At 41.9% G+C, this 20,000-nt stretch overlaps 1 protein-coding gene across 12 annotated transcripts in view; it reads left to right on the forward strand.

Annotated features, from left to right (window-relative positions):
• LOC123506688 (eye-specific diacylglycerol kinase-like) overlaps positions 1–20,000 on the forward strand; it is a 704,579-nt gene that overhangs the window by 576,506 nt on the left and 108,073 nt on the right. For 8 of the 12 annotated variants that reach the window (XR_006675487.1, XR_006675486.1, XM_045258953.1 and 5 more), the window contains exons 2-3: positions 1,620–2,820; positions 5,112–5,274. Coding sequence is in view for 10 of the 12 variants with exons in the window: in XM_045258953.1 (XP_045114888.1) it covers positions 1,751–2,820; positions 5,112–5,274 (1,233 nt within the window). In the remaining 2 variants the exon portion in view is untranslated. The remainder of the gene's footprint in view (positions 1–1,619; positions 2,821–5,111; positions 5,275–20,000) is intronic. The other 4 variants (XM_045258954.1, XM_045258955.1, XM_045258957.1 and 1 more) reach the window with 1 other exon arrangement.

Below are 20,000 nucleotides of genomic sequence, written 5' to 3' on the forward strand. Positions count from 1 at the left end.
AAGTTTTTATCTTTATAATCTGGTCGTTCTTAGTTCCGTTTTAGCCTTTTTGTTTTCCTGTCTCTCTTCTTTTTTCTCTATTTGTACTGGTAACTTCTTGACTTTCCTGACTTTCTCTTATTACCGGTTCTCTCTCTTTTTTTTTTTTTTGTCTTTGGGTAATTTATCAGTTTATTCTTAAGTTATGTATGTCTGTTTCTGTCTCTCTGTTAGGTTGTGTATATCTGATTCTCTCTGTCTCTCTCTGTCTCTCTCTCTCTCTCTCTCTCTCTCTCTCTCTCTCTCTCTCTCTCTCTCTCTCTCTCTCGTCTCGCAAATTTTTCTTTCTTCTTCTCTCTTCTCTTCAGGTATTTACACCTACGTGGCCATTATGCAAAGTAGGAACTCAAGGAGAAGAGAAAATAAGACATGGAGGAGGAGGAAGAGGAACATAGAAGGAGATGGAAGAAAGGAGGAGGAGGAGGAGGAGGAGGAGGAGGAGGAGGAGGAGGAGGAGGAGGAGGAGGAGGAGGAGGAAGAGGGGGAGGAGAAACAGACGAAAAATAAGCTTTGGTGTTTTCTTCTCTGGAGTTTGACGGAATGAGAGAGAGAGAGAGAGAGAGAGAGAGAGAGAGAGAGAGAGAGAGAGAGAGAGAGAGAGAGAGAGAGAGAGAGAGAGAGAGAGAGAGAGAGAGAGACAAAATATTTCTCTCTCTCTCTCTCTCTCTCTCTCTCTCTCTCTCTCTCTCTCTCTCTCTCTCTCTCTCTCTCTCTCTCTCTCTCTCTCTCTCTCTCTCTCTCTCTCTCTCTCTCTCTCGGATAATGAAACTTGCATAAAATTTTCCCTCAAGAGACAAAAGAAAAAAATCTTCCCCTTCTCCTCAAGCCATGATCGTTCCCGTGTTGTTTGTCTTGTCAGCGGCAATATACTCTCTTCCTTCGTTCTCTCTCTCTCTCTCTCTCTCTCTCTCTCTCTCTCTCTCTCTCTCTCTCTCTCTCTCTCTCTCTCTCTCTCTCTCTCTCTCTCTCTCTCTCTCTCTCTCTCTCTCTCTCTCTCTCTCTCTCTCTCTCTCTCTCTCTCTCTCTCTCTCTCTCTCTCTCTCTCTCTCTCTCTCTCTCTCTCTCTCTCTCTCTCTCTCTCTCTCTCTCTCTCCTTTCTCCCTCTTGAACCTCCACGGAGCCATTGATCCACTCTGGAGTGCCAAGGGGTGGAGGGAGAGGAGGGAGAGGCACTTGAAGGCACGGCGGTGATAAGGCTCTCCACTGCCTCTCCTCCCTCTCCTCCTCCTCCTCCTCCTCCTCCTCCTCCTCCTCCTCCTTATTATTATCATCATCATCTTTTCCTTTTCCTCTGTGTCCTTTCCCTAGTTTCCCCTCGTACCGTGATCCTCTGTGTGGGAGGAGTGCGTTGCTTGGAGGAGGGCGCTGGGCGAGTGGTGGTGATGCGTGATTGAGAGGCGGTAATGGTGGTAAGTGTGTGAGTGGTGGTGTGCAGGGTGCCAGGTCGTGGTGTGTGGTGTGGCAGGAGTGGCGGCGATGAATGTCGTGGTGGTGAGTGAGCGGTGTGGTTAGAGGTGAGTGGCAGGTTCTGGATGGCGGGGACGCCTTTCCATCCCATCACTAATTGTGGCGGTCAACAGGGGCTGGCGTCAGGGGAAGCCCGGAGTGGGGCGGGGTGACGTGGCCCTTTTGAGGAGCCCCTGGGGTGTCCACGACCCCCAGGGGAAGATCAGCGACACGCGCCCACGTCCCCCAGCCCACCACGCCCACCATGAACATCGCCAAGCTGCGACACACGCTGATGCGGTCTCGCACGCCCACGGGCGCCGAGATGAAGCAACAGAACAGCCTGGAGGTGCCACCGCAGGTGCGCTCCGCCTCCTTCGACGAGATGCAGCTCAAGCCGGGCCGCCGCGAGTCGTCCTCGTCGTCGTCGTCGCCGGCAGAGCGTCAGTCGTTTCTCCTGCGCGTGCCCTACCTGGGGCCCAAGCGCTCCAAGAGCTTCGACTCTGGCTGCGGCGACGTGGACGACACCGACTCGTCGTCGCGGAAGAAGAGCTCGCGGCCGTCGTCGCTGGACAAGAGCAGCCAGCAGTGCGTGCATTGCATATACGTGGAAGAGCTGACGCGCCGCTTCGGGGGCGAGCCGCGGCGCATCTCGTACAACACCTCGCTCGACATGGTCAGCAGCCTCGAGAGCTCGCGGGAGGAAGTCGAAGACGAAGACGACGATTGGGACGACGACGACAGCTCCAACGACGAGTTGCACGAAGTGATATGCGGCATCAAGGTCACGCTAAGTCCGAACTCGCCGTCGTCAGCGTCGCCCACGCAGGAGGAGGCACCGCTGCCCGCCGCGCCGCCCCGTGCCAAGGCTGCCTCGCCCAAGCTGGAGCGCCAGCCCGCCGTCTTCTGCATGAATACCAGCGCCGAACTCAGCTCGCAGGAAAACAGCTTCGACCTGAGCGACGGCGGCTACAGCCACCACGGCTCCTACCTGTACCTGGGATCCTCCAGCGAGTACGGCGACGCAGAGCACGGAGAGCAGGGCGGGGAGGCGGCGGCGGCAGCAGGGGGATCCGGGGGGGAGCGCCCGCGGGAGGGCGTCACTGACGTGTACCTGGAGGTGCCGGCCCGTAGGGACCGCGCCGCCTCACTCGACATCTCCTTCGCCAGCTTCCCTAAGCCCGAGGAGCTTAGCAAAAGCTCCCCTGCTGGACTCACCCGATCCTGCTCCCTCGAGCCGCCCAAAGCCCTGCGCTCCAAAAGCATCGACATCGAGCTGCCCACGGAGGAGGATGGCGACTACAAGGTGGTGGTGACCTCGCCCAAGTCTGCCAAGTATGTAGCCCTTCTCCGCATCCTGTAGCACGTGTCCGTAGAGTAGCGGTTCCCTCCCCTGCCAGCTCTCGGCCGCAGCATCCACTACTCCGTGAGTACCCGCAGCTACTCACTGTCCACAGGCCCGCCAGCACCATCAGCCTTCAGCCCTTAGCCCTAAGGCAGATGGATTGGATCCCGGGGGCGCCAGGTGAGTGGAGTGTTTGTTGATGTGATTAGGGACGTGGCGAGGCGGGTGCCGGAAGGGGACGGTCAGGTGAGTAGCGGGATCATCAGGTAATGGGAGGGAACGTGCAGGTAATGGGACGCAGTGAAAAGCTGGAATAGAATGATGACAGAGGCGCCGAGGAGGAGAAGAAAGCAAACAAAGCAGCGACAGAGTAAATATTTCATCTGTGACGCTAAACTTGAGTTCGTGGAGAGAGAGAGAGAGAGAGAGAGAGAAAGGGGGAGGAGGAGGGTTAGAAGCGGATCAATATGAAGTCATTGCCGAATAAGGAAGGCGGGTCAACAGGTAAGCCACACCTGATTTTGCCTCGCAGTGTGTTTCATAATCACACCTTCTCTTTTACGGCTAATTAGGTTAATTGCTTTAAATTTTACCTCATAATTGCCTTTATTTGCATTTTAATATTTTTTCTTTTTTTTTCGTTACTCAGTGTTTTCTTTTTTTTTTCTTTGTGACCTTTATGAATATTTGTTTTTGTTTTGTATTTTGTATATTTTTACTGGAATATTTTTGTGTTGCGTTAAGATGAAGTAGAATTTATTGTTCGTTGTATGTGTTGTTGTTTTTCTTGTTTTCCCTTTATGTTTCACTTTTTTCTTCGTCTCTCTCTCTCTCTCTCTCTCTCTCTCTCTCTCTCTCTCTCTCTCTCTCTCTCTCTCTCTCTCTCTCTCTCTCTCTCTCTCTCTCTCTCTCTCTCTCTCTCTTTTCTGTTTTTAACTTTGTTCTGTTCACGTTTAGTTCAGTTTTCGTGTGTGAGTACTTTGTTTCCGTCCATGTATGTTTTATGTTTGTATGTATGTATGTATGTATGTGTATGTATGTATGCATGTATGTGTGCACGTATACTGTTATGGTATCGTACGTACGTTTCTGTGCGTGTACGTTTCTGTGTTTACGATTTTTGTTGTGGTTGAACGTAAAATTTTTATTTCATATTGTTATTTTTCTCCCTATTTCGCATTCTGCATTCTTTTTCATTTTGACGTCACAGCTTTTCGTCAGACTTTTGTTGCATAAATTATGTTTTTCATTAGCGCTTCCTCTTTACAAAGTACTTGGCTTTGTTTGCTTTCTTTAATTACTTACTTCGCATTTTAATTACGTCTTTCTTTAGAGATTTACATTTTTTTTTCTCTTCTTTTCAGTTTCCCTGTTGGCTTTTATTTCGCTACTAGAATATTTTATTTTACGAGTGTCCGATCTTTTTTCCGCATTTGTTGGTGTCATAAGCAGATTTTCGCTTCGTTTTCTTTGTTACTACATTGTTATTGTCTATGTGTATGTCCGTGTTTGTGTGGGATTTTTTTTTTTTTTTCTTTTTGCTTCTCGTTTTCCATTTCTGCAAGTAGCATTCAATTTTTTTACGTCCTTGGTTTCATGTGCCTGTTTTCTTCCTCTATGTATCTGTTTTCGTTCTCCGTCCTGTAACATATTCCTTCTCTGCGGTGTTATTCTTTATTCCTTCTTTTCTATGTGTGTTGTTCTCGAGTTTCGCATATGCGTCTCTCATTCTGCCTCTCTGGAAGAATCTGCTCCAACGCTGCATAATAGATGAGGCTCCTGCTTCTTTGTTACCTGAGCCCGTTCTCTTTTTTTGTGTTTACTCTTATTTTCCATTTTTAAAAAGCAGAGCTACGTGTTCCTTCCGTAAGGGTGTGGTTTGTGCGTCTGCCTCTCACCTGCTGGTATGCATTCTTGGTAGTGAGAGTGGTAGTAGTAATAGTAGTGGTAGTAGTAGTAATAGTTGTAGTAGTAATAGTAGAAGTAGTAGTGGAAGTAGAAAAAGAAGAAGAAATAGTAGTAGTAATATTGATAGCAATAACAGCAATAGCATTAAGCTTGGACCAGTAGTTGTAGTAGTAATAACATCAGGAGCATTAACACAAAATCATCTGGAACAGTAGTAGTGGTAGCAGTAGCGGTAGCAGCAGGCCAGTAGGGAGCAGTAGCGATAGCAGTATCTCTAACAGTAGAACGGCATGAACGGTGGTGTCAAAACCTACACCATTAACAAAACACCAGCCGGAGTAGCCACTAAACCCTGCCCTTCGTCCCCTCACAGGAAGGCGATCAACTCGGAGGTCGAGATCCAGTGTGAAAATGGCGAGCGCCGCGTCCTTCGCTCCACCTGCGACTGGAACGAGGGAGCCATCAATGGCGACCACCTGTGGTGCCCCACCTCCGCCTCGGGGGACTTCTGCTACGTCGGCGAGGATTATTGCTGCGTGAGTACCTGACCTTTATGCCTCCTCCTCTATAAAACGAGCTTTTTCTTGTTTGTGTTAGCTGAGAACACAGATTGCATTATTGTTGAAATACATTTCATTTGTCTCTCCTACGTTACATATCGTTTCCTTTCACTCTACTCCATTTCTTAATAGAAGTTCACGTAAGCAGGAAACACACACACTATTCATATTTCGCAGATCAAAGACAGTATGTTCTCTCGTTTCTGGAGATAATTTCGTAATGCAAAGTGAAATGTCAAGACTGATTTACTTAAGGAAATGAGTTACTTTTAACATACCATTTACTTAAAGCTCAGTTGAGAAGATCGTTTTTCTTTCTTTTTACATAGCGAGGACGACTATTCAATTAATGCAAAACTCTTCAATTTAAAATCACAACGACAGACCACACATAAACATCCTGGACAAGACTCACCTTCCTGCCACACTTTTAGCTAACATTACTCACGTGCCCGTCATCACCTCAACTACTCATAACAATTCACGACCTCGTTATTCACCATTTAGATCCATTACCTGAGCACACTTCCCCGTTAGCCATCGCCATAATGCCCCAGAAATCTACATACTAAAGGTTCGGAATAATAGAGTGAGGCAGGGAGTGGAGTGTCGTGCTCCGAGCTGTTGCACGACGTTGCACAAATTGTCTAGCTACTGGCTATAAATAGTCAAAGGTTTTTCTATCTTTAATTAACAAAACTAATATCTATACATAAGGTGTTCGATACGGCGCCGACAAGTAACAATCACAACTCTTTCTGTTGCCTTCTCCACTGCAATTATTACAATTTCTCTTACAAACATCCTTAAGAACTGCATTAATCTCGTAGATATTCTCGCATCAAAACGGATTTCACTTCAAACATCATCCACAATATCTTCATAACGTATTACAACATCTGAACCCGGTGCTTTATTTCTCCGTAAATCTCATACGTAGTACGTACAATATTACCCCTTTTTCCCAGCTACCCGTATATAAGGATGACCTTTACTTGGTACATGAATGCAAGCAACCACATGACGTACCACCAAATATATTACCATACACATATAATTACCAGACTCCGTTCAACAAAATGACAACGTAACACCACCGAAATATAATGACAAATATTGATATCTCCACACAAGTGACTTCCCTCAAATAATCTCTTTCTCTTGGTACCCATACATGGAACCACGTTAACTTCGTACACAATTACACACTAGTAAATATGTTATGTAACTTATTCGTCAGAGCAACACACATGCACATACGTAGGTAGCCGTATACAAATTCCCTTACTCATAGATGAAAACGCAAGTATATAACGACGTCATTATGAACCAAAGTACAACCACATAAACCATAATAAACTAATACCACATAATACCTAAACCTCCTATCATGCTTCTTCCTCCATTCTAATTTACCTCAAAGACTGCATTGCAACTTATAAGCTCCACTTACTGGTTATATATGAAGTACAAAACGCCGCCCTCAGCTATGCAGCCGAGGGTGGCCCGCTTAGAGCCGCGGTTGTCCTCTCTGCTTCTCTCTCTCTCTCTCTCTCTCTGCCCCAAACCTCTACAATTTCCTTCAGGAACTTATGGGGCGTGTCTTGACCCACACAACACGCCCCTCAGAATGTACCATTCACCAATCAAGTACAAGCTCAAATGAACTCCACGTGTGGTACGAACAACATCCAAGACGACAACACTACCACCGGATGTTTACATGACCTTTTGACCCTCCTGCCCTTCCTACTCTCTTTTATGGCTGGATACGGTTACACACCGCATACTGGCGAACTAGCATACTTCCATATATCTTTGTTTCTTGTTTCTTATATTTTTTCATATTTCACTTATGATGTGCGCATCTGACAAACATCCCCCCCCTCAGAATGCGCGTCCCGCGCATTCAATGTAGGGAAGGGTGGGTGGGTGGGCAGGGTGTGCATGCCTCCCGTAGGAAGGATGAGGGCTTGGGCGACCGCGCACCTGATAGCGGTACTTTCCCCACCCATGAAGCATGTTAGCACCCGCCAGACCCCTGTCCTCTAGCCAGCATCCAAGTCTCCAGCCAGCTGTGTTATATACGTAGGAATGTAGGGCAATGGGTCCAATACTTTCTGCTAAGAAGGCATATATTAGAAAAATGCGTCTGCACCTCAATATTCACAAAAGGGCTTTGCAGAGAGAATAATTAACTATATATATATATGGTCAGGAGAGCATGATATTGACCAGTAGTGGAAAAGATATGTCAACACACAAAGCAAGGTAATGGAAAAGATATGGCAATGCAGTCGATACTCGTTACTTTGATATGAATATATGTCTATAACTAGGAGGAAAATATATCATTAGGTAGTATAAATACAGCATTAATCATATAAAATCAACTCACAATCTCAAATCATACCTATGTTATTCAGAGGAATTATGACAACATTTATCATAGTATTATGCATATATATGTCCATAACTAGGAGGAGTGTATATCATATCATAGATTGTAAAAGAAATCAGCTCATTATCCCAAATTATATCAATATTATTCAGAGGATATATATCAACATCTTACAAGATACAGAAACAATCAAGGAGAGCATCTGTAGACATCGTTCAGGTGTCGTCAGAATTTCTCAATAGAAGTAAGTTGGAACTCAAGTATGCAATGCAGTCATAATACATCACTATTAAAAGCATATTACATGGTGAAACTTCTAAGTGTATACATAAATATGGAGGAATTACTATCTCATTATCTCAGATAAGGGTGACGTCTCATACAAAATAACAGAAAACACAAGAAAAATTATTACATCCCGTAAGCATGCACAATATCACGATGTCGAAAATGAACTGACGCAATGGATTCAGAAGTACTGATATATAGATTGCATTAATCTTGCAATAAGAAATAGCTGCTCTCAGATCCACGTAATATGTTGATATAAGCACTTGAAACACTGGAAAATCCATCACTTGTGAAAATGTTACCACACCAAGAAATAAATCTGATTCTGAGTTGCCGTGTAAGGAATACGCTGTTATTTCTCACCTTAAGTCACGATATCTATCTTTATATGTAATATACGCACTATACTCGAAAATCAAAATACAAAAAATATATTAGCTTGCTGTTAAAACACTCAACCATTACCGTTCTGTATCATCACCAGCACACAGACAAGAAACACACCATGTATTCCACAGGTTAAACATTAATATTTACTTCATTATTTAGTTTCAACTTGTACTCCTTTCATATCAGTGTTTTCCTAACTACATCATATTATATAATGTCCATCTTAATCTCTTGATAGTCAACATCCATATCGTATTTCTTTAATATATTTTCGTCTTGTTTCACCTTCAAGCCTTACCATATAGCTAACGATAAGATGGGGAGTAATGTCCTTCTATATATTTTTCGCTTGATACCTCATCAATAGCTCTTCTTTCCTCATTATCGTCGTTAACTGATTACCTTTACAATCCTTGCATTAACTTTAAATCTTCCTTTAAAATGTTATATAATCAAGTGAAAGCTACTGAAACCACTGATGATTTCCTACGATATCACGATAGCTCAACTCAGACTTGTAACCAAATGTCCTGTGTTGTGTTAAGTACGACATCTCACATTGTATCTATTTTCAATCCCATAGATATACCCCTTATTTCACATATATCGTCAAAATCACAGATAAAGGCATTCATTAACACTCATTACTATACATTTATCCTAATCTCTATAAAATCTTCCAGATCGCCATATATCCCTCCAAATTATATAGAGACACCTTAACTTCCATGTTAGTCATATATCTTCGTCCTCATCAACAAGAAACCTTCAAATGCCTGCATATTAATCTAATATCAATATCACTGTCGCCAGTTTTCTGCCTTCGGAACATGTATAACCACTTTACCTTTGCATATGTTCACTATATCTTCATCTTATTTTATCAAGTTGCTATCTCAATAATAATATTTGCCCAATACAGTCATGACCTACACAGATGTATATATGCATATGCACCTTTTCCTATATCCTCACCGCAACCTTTTCTAATATACTCAATATCTTCACCGCAAACTTTTCTAATATACTCAATATCTTCACCGCAAACTCTTCTAATATATTCAATATCCTCACCGCAAACTCTTCTAATATACTCAATATCCTCACCGCAAACTTTTCTAATATACTCAATATCTTCACCGCAAACTTTTCTAATATACTCAATATCCTCACCGCAAACTTTTCTAATATACTCAATATCTTCACCGCAAACTCTTCTAATATACTCAATATCCTCACCGCAAACTTTTCTAATATACTCAATATCCTCACCGCAAACTTTTCTAATATACTCAATATCCTCACAGCAAACTTTTCTAATATACTCAATATCCTCACAGCAAACTTTCTAATATACTCAATATCTTCACCGCAAACTTTTCTAATATACTCAATATCCTCACAGCAAACTTTTCTAATATACTCAATATCCTCACAGCAAACTTTTCTAATATACTCAATATCCTCACAGCAAACTTTTCTAATATACTCAATATCCTCACAGCAAACTTTTCTAATATACTCAATATCAATATCCTCACAGCAAACTCTTCTAATATACTCAATATCCTCACAGCAAACTTTTCTAATATACTCAATATCCTCACAGCAACTTTTCTAATATAATGAATATCCTCGTCTCACTATCTCATATTTACCTCATCGTAACCTTTCCAGAATCCACATCCCATGACCATATATTCATATATTTACTTTGGTATTTACTATTTGCCTTCATATCTCATATTTACCTCACATCCTCTCATCTATATTCATAAGTCAGACTACTCTTGATGTATTAATTTTGACTCGAGTACGCACATGTTAAAATCAATCCATGGATAGATATCTTTACTCAACATATTCACTAGTGGGCCCACTAATATCCTTGTGTATCACTCAACACTACCATGCCGGGTACTGTCGAAACGAAGCTTTCAGGGCGTCCCCCACTCTTCTGAATCGGCAATCCCCAGACCGGCATTCACATAATGTATATTAATATTTACTTCTGGCCAGAGAGAAACAACTTGTCACCTAGTTGATCACAACCACTTGTACACGCCTTATGCCCCTAGGTTGGCACGAAGTGTTCAAGTGTTGCTAGGCACAAGAGTCAATGTACACACAAGGAATGATATGTTTGACGCGTCTTTCTTCACATTATAATTCGCAACTTTAATGTCTTAATATCATGTGCTTACTCCGTTTTACCTCACTCTATATCAACCTTCATACTTACACTTGTTTCCTTACTACACATATATATCATATTTACTATCATATTTACTCTGATGTTAACATTATTAGTGTAGTTCCGGGAATGACATCCTTATGGCTCTGCAATATCGATTTTTACGTCTATCTATATAAGATCTTAACCTCATGAATTTTAATTCCTTTTCATATGTCAAGCTGATCTATGATGGTCTTGTTAACAATTATCAATGCAATATTATATGTTTTCCTTCCTGACATATGAATTCTGACTCAGTCCTCATATTATTTACCTTGATATATATTTTCCTCACTCAATATGAATTACCTTATAACAAATATTAAGTTTTTTTTTTTTTTCTAACCTATATATCTATCCCCACTTCGTTTTCTTCCTAGATATATATTTTCCTTGACTCAATCCTCACATTGTTTTCCCTGATATGTATGTTCCTCAACTCATTATTAATTACCTCTTAACAAATATCAATATATATTTTCTAATCCAAATATCCATCTTCATCCCTTTCTTCCTAGATATATATTCTCCTCACACCTATTCCCTCACGCAGTATAGATATGTATCTAAGTCCTCCCAATATTTTCCTTCCTAAACATTCCTCTCACACAATATTGCAACCCACATATTATATTCTTCATGACATAAATATACCTCATGTTGCCGAATATCAACCTCACATTCCACGATATTACTGACTCAACGATATTATCATATCAATGTCAATAACATTCGCCAACTTACTGCCCGTGCGTAGCTACTTATATTTGCATATTGGCTAATGTGTATAACATCTCGAAAGTACTCCTTTTATATTTCAACATAGTTGTTCTCAATACTTATAACCACATTAGAACACTGTAAATTACTTCTTATACTTGCATTTACTGATGTTATTCATATCGTCTCTATAACAGCCACAATAGTATCATAATGACATTAATTTACTTCTTATTCTTGCTTTTACTGATGTTATTCATATCGTCTCTACCTTTATGAACTGAATAACGCCTTAACCAAGTAGCTACATATACTACAACTCACATATAATTTCTTGTACTTATAACTTCGGCACTAATATGATGTTATCCAACATGACCTTACAACAACAATCGTCTTCTTAAGTGAACAATTGAAGGTTGGCCTTGCTTTACACATGTACTTGAACATTTAATATATATTTTGCTTCTTTTCTCACCTTATCGCTTAAAAACTCCACTACTTTATATTCAATTAACCCACTGAGAGAGAAAAGACATGAGGGAGGCAAGTAACCTTAAGGTGGTGAGAAAAGAAACTGTAAGGTGAACTAGGATCTAGCCAGCAACCTTCAATTGCATGAACTAGCACTGTTACAACAGTGTTACCTACTCAACTCAACTACTACCCAGCACGTGGTAGCATCCTCAACTCGACATAATATATGTATATATTAATTCATCTTTATATCCTGCCATCATTTCATAAAATTGACCCGCAACTCACCGTTTCCTTTTCTCCTTAAATATTTTCATCTACCTTTCATTAACCCAAGAGACTCACAATACACGTATGATCAATATGTAACAACAAAATGTCTTTCTCTGCTCTTGATTCTCTTCAATATTAACACTCTCCAGTTATTTCCTCTATTAACTTTTTACATAGATATCCCATTTTAATACTTACCTCATATATCAGTCATATTTCTTCTTTATTTTCTATACTTCTGATATTGATATTTGCCTCAAACCTTAACCGCAGTGATGTATATCTCAATCATATTTCTACTATGTTTCTATTATTCCCTCATACTATATCTTCTTCCTCATATACTATTCTCACGGAAAAATTCCTTGCATCAACTACACACAATATCCCTCTTTTACTTGACACTCACTTTTTGTTCCATATCCTTCATCAGAACCTTCAATATTCTTTCATCTATAATCCGACGAACTCCCAAACATGATACAATTTACACATTTTTTATTCGTCTCTATCGCTATGGGGCAATTAAAATCGTCTCACACAGTACTTCATATTTTCCTGCTATAAACCACAATATATGCTTACACCCCTTGCTATTGTCCTCTGACAGTCGACACTCGTGTGAAAAAAATTACCCTTATATGTCACGTCTCTTATATATGATAAGTTTCCTTCACATAACGACAACAAATTCGTCTACCTTTGTGAATTTTGCCGCATATCCGTAATATTTATGCCCTTGACACTCAGTTATCGTTACTCCATTGACTACTTTATGATACACATATTATAATGTAGACGAACCTTAAATAATTTATTAAAACTCTTTATATCTCATATTTTGTCGCATTTCTCTCCCGCTAATAAGACTCCTCGTTTACCCCTTGATTTGTAAAGGCTTAGGTGAAACAAGCGACAGGTAACCGTACAACATATTACTCAGATATCGTCCAATCAAAATATAACCTTAAAGCATCCACTTGAAAGAATAACCTCTTACACGCAACATGATCTTTAATGAATATCGAAATTAATTACTAAATAAAATCTACGGATTTTACACAAACCTTATGATCGTCACGGGCGACTCAGCTTCAGACAAAATAGTGATAATGATATGCATTCATATTATAATAACCATGCCACTTCTGATGTTGACAACAGCTACTTCGTGCACTTTCAACCAATTTACTTTAATCTTCCATCAATATGACTGTCCCTTGCGCCAATTCCAAGATTACACTTTGCAACATTTGGCAATATATTTTTTTTTTGCAATGCAACAATTTGTGCAACATTTAGATCCCACCGCTGCCACCATGTCGTGCTCCGAGCTGTTGCACGACGTTGCACAAATTGTCTAGCTACTGGCTATAAATAGTCAAAGGTTTTTTCTATCTTTAATTAACAAAACTAATATCTATACATAAGGTGTTCGATACGGCGCCGACAAGTAACAATCACAACTCTTTCTGTTGCCTTCTCCACTGCAATTATTACAATTTCTCTTACAAACATCCTTAAGAACTGCATTAATCTCGTAGATATTCTCGCATCAAAACGGATTTCACTTCAAACATCATCCACAATATCTTCATAACGTATTACAACATCTGAACCCGGTGCTTTATTTCTCCGTAAATCTCATACGTAGTACGTACAATATTACCCCTTTTTCCCAGCTACCCGTATATAAGGATGACCTTTACTTGGTACATGAATGCAAGCAACCACATGACGTACCACCAAATATATTACCATACACATATAATTACCAGACTCCGTTCAACAAAATGACAACGTAACACCACCGAAATATAATGACAAATATTGATATCTCCACACAAGTGACTTCCCTCAAATAATCTCTTTCTCTTGGTACCCATACATGGAACCACGTTAACTTCGTACACAATTACACACTAGTAAATATGTTATGTAACTTATTCGTCAGAGCAACACACATGCACATACGTAGGTAGCCGTATACAAATTCCCTTACTCATAGATGAAAACGCAAGTATATAACGACGTCATTATGAACCAAAGTACAACCACATAAACCATAATAAACTAATACCACATAATACCTAAACCTCCTATCATGCTTCTTCCTCCATTCTAATTTACCTCAAAGACTGCATTGCAACTTATAAGCTCCACTTACTGGTTATATATGAAGTACAAAACGCCGCCCTCAGCTATGCAGCCGAGGGTGGCCCGCTTAGAGCCGCGGTTGTCCTCTCTGCTCCTCTCTCTCTCTCTCTCTCTGCCTCAAAACTCTACAATTTCCTTCAGGAACTTATGGGGCGTGTCTTGACCCACACAACACGCCCCTCAGAATGTACCATTCACCAATCAAGTACAAGCTCAAATGAACTCCACGTGTGGTACGAACAACATCCAAGACGACAACACTACCACCGGATGTTTACATGACCTTTTGACCCTCCTGCCCTTCCTACTCTCTTTTATGGCTGGATACGGTTACACACCGCATACTGGCGAACTAGCATACTTCCATATATCTTTGTTTCTTGTTTCTTATATTTTTCATATTTCACTTATGATGTGCGCATCTGACAGTGTGTGTGTGTGTGTGTGTGTGTGTGTGTCTTCCCTCACCTTTCTTTGAAGTTCCAGTGTGTTATCTGATGATCTCTTGTTTATATCGCACGGTGTGTTTTCCCCGTCTCTGTGCGTCTCTCTCTCTCTCTCTCTCTCTCTCTCTCTCTCTCTCTCTCTCTCTCTCTCTCTCTCTCTCTCTCTCTCTCTCTCTCTCTCTCTCTCTCTCTCTCTCTCTCTCTCTCTCTCTCTCTCTCTCTCTCTCTCTCTCTCTCTCTCTCTCTCTCTCTCTCTCTCTCTCTCTCTCTCTCTCTCTCTCTCTCTCTCTCTGTATGGGGAGATGCATTTATTAGTGAATATAAACAAAAATCTGCATGAAATATAAAGACAGACGATAGACAGGTAGATATTGAAATAGACATTTTTTACGCAGGCTTATGCAAACAAAACTTCCCAAATATTTGCGAATCACGGCGTGTCAAGGAAAATTAGCCTCATTATCTCGCACAGAAATTTGTCTTTTATAATGAGTAACAGAAGCGTCGCCTCAGGGTTTTTTTTTTTTTTTTTGTGTATTTTTTTTTTTTTTCCTCTCTTCTTTTTCTCTCTCTCTGAGCCTCGCCAAATTTTCCACTCTTAAACTTTAGTCTACGGGTCCGTGCATTTCCTTTCACTAGAGAAGAGATAGGAGTGGATTTTTACGACCACCTTTTTTCCGTGTTGTGTGGAGTATCTCTGGTTCACACACACTGACACACACACACACACACACACACACACACACACACACACACACACACACACACACACACACACACACACACACACACACACACACACACACACACACACACACACACACACACACACATTTACATAAACCAGAGCTCATAACACTCTCTCATGATGATTTCCCTTCCCTATTACTATGGTCATAATTCCTCTTAGATGTTTCCCACCCTGCTTACACCTGCCCTAATATACCAGGTAGGAGAGAGAGAGAGAGAGAGAGAGAGAGAGAGAGAGAGAGAGAGAGAGAGAGAGAGAGAGCAATCTCCAAAACACACCTATACATTTTCTTTTCCCTCTCAAGTTCTAAAGGGGAGAAAAAAATAGAGGAAAGTCTGGTAATTTCGAGAGCCGGGAACGCCTTAGAGAGGAGCGGAGGAAAATACAGTTAGCCTTCAAGGAAACGCATTTGTTGAGGTCGTGTGTACCTAGAAGTGCATAGTTTGTCGTTCTTACGTGTGAGATTGTACCAAGACCACGACCACCATCACTCTCCCAGCCTTACCTTGCTTCCACTAACGCCTCTATCACCCTTACGTGTAGTCACCATCTCGACTCTAAAACACGGGGAATAGGAGGAAAAAAAGGAGTAGGAGAAGAAGGAGGAACGTTACTTTTTACACCTGGTTTTCTTCCCTGCTAATACATCCAATTTCTTTCAACAGTCATCATTATTATTTACTTTCTACTCACTTTAGAACACTGGGAATAAGAGGAAGAAGAGGAGGAGTAGGGGAAAGGATCGTTACTTTTCACATCTACTTTTTTCCCTGCTTATACCTCCACCTCCAACACTCTCTCTAAAACAATGGAAATAGGAAGAAGAGGAGGAGAAGGAGAAGAAAGAGGAAGAGAACGTTACTTTTCACATCAACTTTTATCCCTGCATATACATCCACTTCCTTTCAACAGTCATTATTATTATCTACTTTCTTCTCACTCTGGAATACTGAGAATAGGAGAAGGAAGAAGAGGAAGATGAACGTTACTCTCCACCCTTGCTTTTCTCCCTTCCTATACCTCCACTTCTTTCAAAAGTCATCATTATTATCTACTTTCTATTCTCTCTGAAACACTGAGAATAAGAAGAGGAGGAGGAGAAGGAGAAAGAGGAACAATACTTTTCACCCTTACTTTCTCCCCTCTAATACCTTCACTTTCTTTCAACAGTCACTACTATTATCTACTTTATACTCACTCTAAAACACTGAAAATAAGAAGAGGAAGACAAGGAGAAAGAGGAGCGGTATTTTTCACATATATCTTTGCCTCCACCTTCTTTAATTTCACTGTTGCCACTATTATATATTTACTCCCTCTACAACATTGACATGGAAGTAAGAAGAGGAGGAGGAAGAGAAACGTTACTTTTCACACCTACTTTTGTCTCTGCTAATGCCTTCACCTTTCATTTCACTCTTGTCACTATTACCTACTTTAAAACGCTGATAATAGCAGTAGTGGTATCAGTCGCATTAACTACTTAAAAACACTGATAGTAGTAACAGTAGAGGTAGTAGATGTAGTAGTAGTGGTAGCAGTAGAGCATTCACAGGAGCAACAGGTGTAAGGGAAGGAATATGAGTCACTTTCTAGCAAATTTCTTCAGCCAGCTCCAATAAAATCAAAGTGGTAGCTGCAGCATTAACTACTTTAAAACACTGATAGTAGATAAAGTAGGAGTGGTAACAGTAGCATCCACAGAAGGAGAAACAGGAATAAGGGGAGGAATAAGAGAATTTAGTCACTTTCTAGCAAATTTCTCTAGCCAGCTTCAATAAAATCTAAGTAAGCTCAGTGGTATAGAATCTCTCCAGTCTCAGTGAGATTTGGTAATTGTGACTTCCTCTGGATAACCTGCAAAATATTCCCCGCCAGCGGTAAAATACGAGTGAATGTTTTGGAGGAGCACTTCCACTAAGTATATTTGTTATGGAAATTGCATGCATTTCAGAACGGAACTTTGAGAGGGAAAGTAGTCTCGCTCTCTTCCTACTACTTAAAGCTTCCATGTTCTCCTCCTTCTCCTACTCTTCCTCCTCCTCTTTCTTCTTCTCCCCAGCCTTCTCCTCTTCCCCTCCTCCTCCTCCTCCTCCTCCTCCTCCTCCTCCTCCTCCTCCTCCTCCTCCTCCTCCTCCTCCTCCTCCTCCTCCTCCTCCTCCTCCTCCTCCTCCTCCTCCTCCTCCTCCTCCTCCTCCTCCTCCTCCTTCCTTACTTTTCCTTCCATTTATTCGACTGCTTCCACGTTATAGTGCCCGTATTTCCTCCTCTCCACTTATCCTCTTCCTCCTCTTCCTCCTCCTCCTCCTCCTCCTCCTTCTCCTCCTCCTCCTCCTCCATCTTGATCCACCCAGCTGGAACATATAATATTTTGCCTACCTTGTCCACACTTTTAAGCAGAATATTGTTTTTACCTTCAATCTTCCTCACTTTTCTGGCTATTGTTGTTCTCTTCAGTTTTTTGGCCTAACCTTATGCAGTATTTTGTAAACCTCCGCCTCCTCCTCTTCTTCTTCTTCTTCTTCTTCTTCTCCTTCTCCTTCTTCTTCTTCTTCTTCTCCTTCTTCTTCCTCGAATGTTCGCCGCTTGTCCTTCGCACTGCTTCACAATTTCATGTTTTTTGGTCACTGTTTTCTCAACTTGTCTTCCTCTTCACTGCTACAAATATCATGAAGAATAGGTACAATTCTTCCTCCTCCTCCTCCTCCTCCTCCTCCTCCTCCTCCTCCTCCTCCTCCTCCTCCTCCTCGTCCTCCTCCTCCTCTTCCTCTTCTTCCTTCTCCTCTTCATCTTCATCTTCCTCCTCGTCTTCATCTTCTTCTTCCTCCTCCTTGGGTTATTTTATCTTTTCTCCTTTTTCCTTTTCAGCTTCCAATGTATCTCCTTTAATTTCTCTTTGGGTGTCTGTCTGTCTGTCTGTCTCTCTGCCCAAACACTCTCTCTCTCTCTCTCTCTCTCTCTCTCTCTCTCTCTCTCTCTCTCTCTCTCTCTCTCTCTCTCTCTCTCTCTCTCTCTCTCTCTCTCTCTCTCTCTCTCTCTCTCTCTCTCTCTCTCTCTCTCTCTCTCTCTCTCTCTCTTTCTCTGGTCATTCAATCTTCATCATTGCATTCTCCTTACTAACGCCCTCCTCCTCCTCCTCCTCCTTCTCCCTCCTCCTCCTCCTCCTCCTCCTCCTCCTCCTCCTCCTCCTCCTCCTCCTCCTCTTCTTCTATCTTCTCCACCTCCTCTTCCATTTTCTTGTGCATTTAAAGTTTTCCTCTTTACCTTTCCTAGTTATTCTCTCTTCCATTACTTGCCTTCATCACTAAACGCTTCCTCCTCTTTCTCATATGTGTGTGTGTGTGTGTGTGTGTGTGTGTGTGTGTGTGTGTGTGTGTGTGTGTTCAAGAAGCCATTATTTTCACCTGCATGATTTTAATATCACTTCATTTCAACCCCTCCATAAACCATACCTACTCCTCTTCCACTTCCTCTTCCACCTCCAACTTACTCCTCTCAGTTCTCTTATCCATCTCCTCTCAATTCCTCTCCACTTTCCTTCATTCTGCTCACTCCGCTGCTAACTACTCCTCAATCACCATTATCTTGTCCACTTGTCCACAGTCCACCCAGGTCCACTACACTCCACTACCCTCCACTCACAGCCGTCTCGTCCACTGCTGTCCTTGACCCACCTACCTCTCCACATGTCATCTCCACACCACGTCACTTCTCTACTCTCTACTCCACACCAAACACCACCAAGTCCACTGCCTCCCTTGGTCGTTTACTCCTCATGTTGTCTCAGTAAACTCCATCCCCTCCACTCACTCTACCTACTCCACCCACTTCCCCCTCCCACGCCCCCTTACCTGGTGAAATGCACGCGCGTGTGATAAGGTGATGGCGTTGCTTTATTGAACCGGTTCAGATTTAAAGCCGAGGTGGAGGTTGCCATGACAACGGCGAGGGAGGGAGGAGGGAGGGAGAAGGTGCACGCCGTGTGTGTGTGTGTGTGTGTGTGTGTGTGTGTGTGTGTGTGTGTGTGTGTGTGTGTGTGTGTGTGTGTGTGTGTGTGGGATAAAATACTTTTCCTTCATCAATTAACGCTAAGGGGAAAAGTTCTTAGAGATTCTTAGAGATAAAAACAACAACAACAATGAGATCATGACGAAAATAAAAAATAATAGTAATAGGAAGGAGTGAAGGATGGGAATAGATATAATCAGCAACATTGATAGTAGTAGTAGTGGTAATAGTAGTAGTAGTAGTAGTAATAGTAGTAGCAGTAGTGAGTGTTGTTGTTGTTCTTGTTACAGTTACATTTATCAAACCATAAATTTTCACTGCTTCCAGAAAACCATACGAGCAAAGAGTTAGTGAAACACGGCCGTACACTCCCGTAGAGTTTTATAGCAATTTTTATCTTTCAACCACACCTTTCTTCCCTCCCTCCCATCCCCGCACCCATGTCCTGTACCGCCCACCCGTCTCTGTCCTTACCCCTCCCACGCTTCCCCTCCCTCTATGACCTCTCCCCTTCCCTCCCCTCCCCTTCCGTCACACCTGTAGAGCGGTGCG

Source organism: Portunus trituberculatus, chromosome 20 (genome assembly GCF_017591435.1).
Source record: "Portunus trituberculatus isolate SZX2019 chromosome 20, ASM1759143v1, whole genome shotgun sequence".
Lineage (NCBI taxonomy): Eukaryota > Metazoa > Arthropoda > Malacostraca > Decapoda > Portunidae > Portunus > Portunus trituberculatus.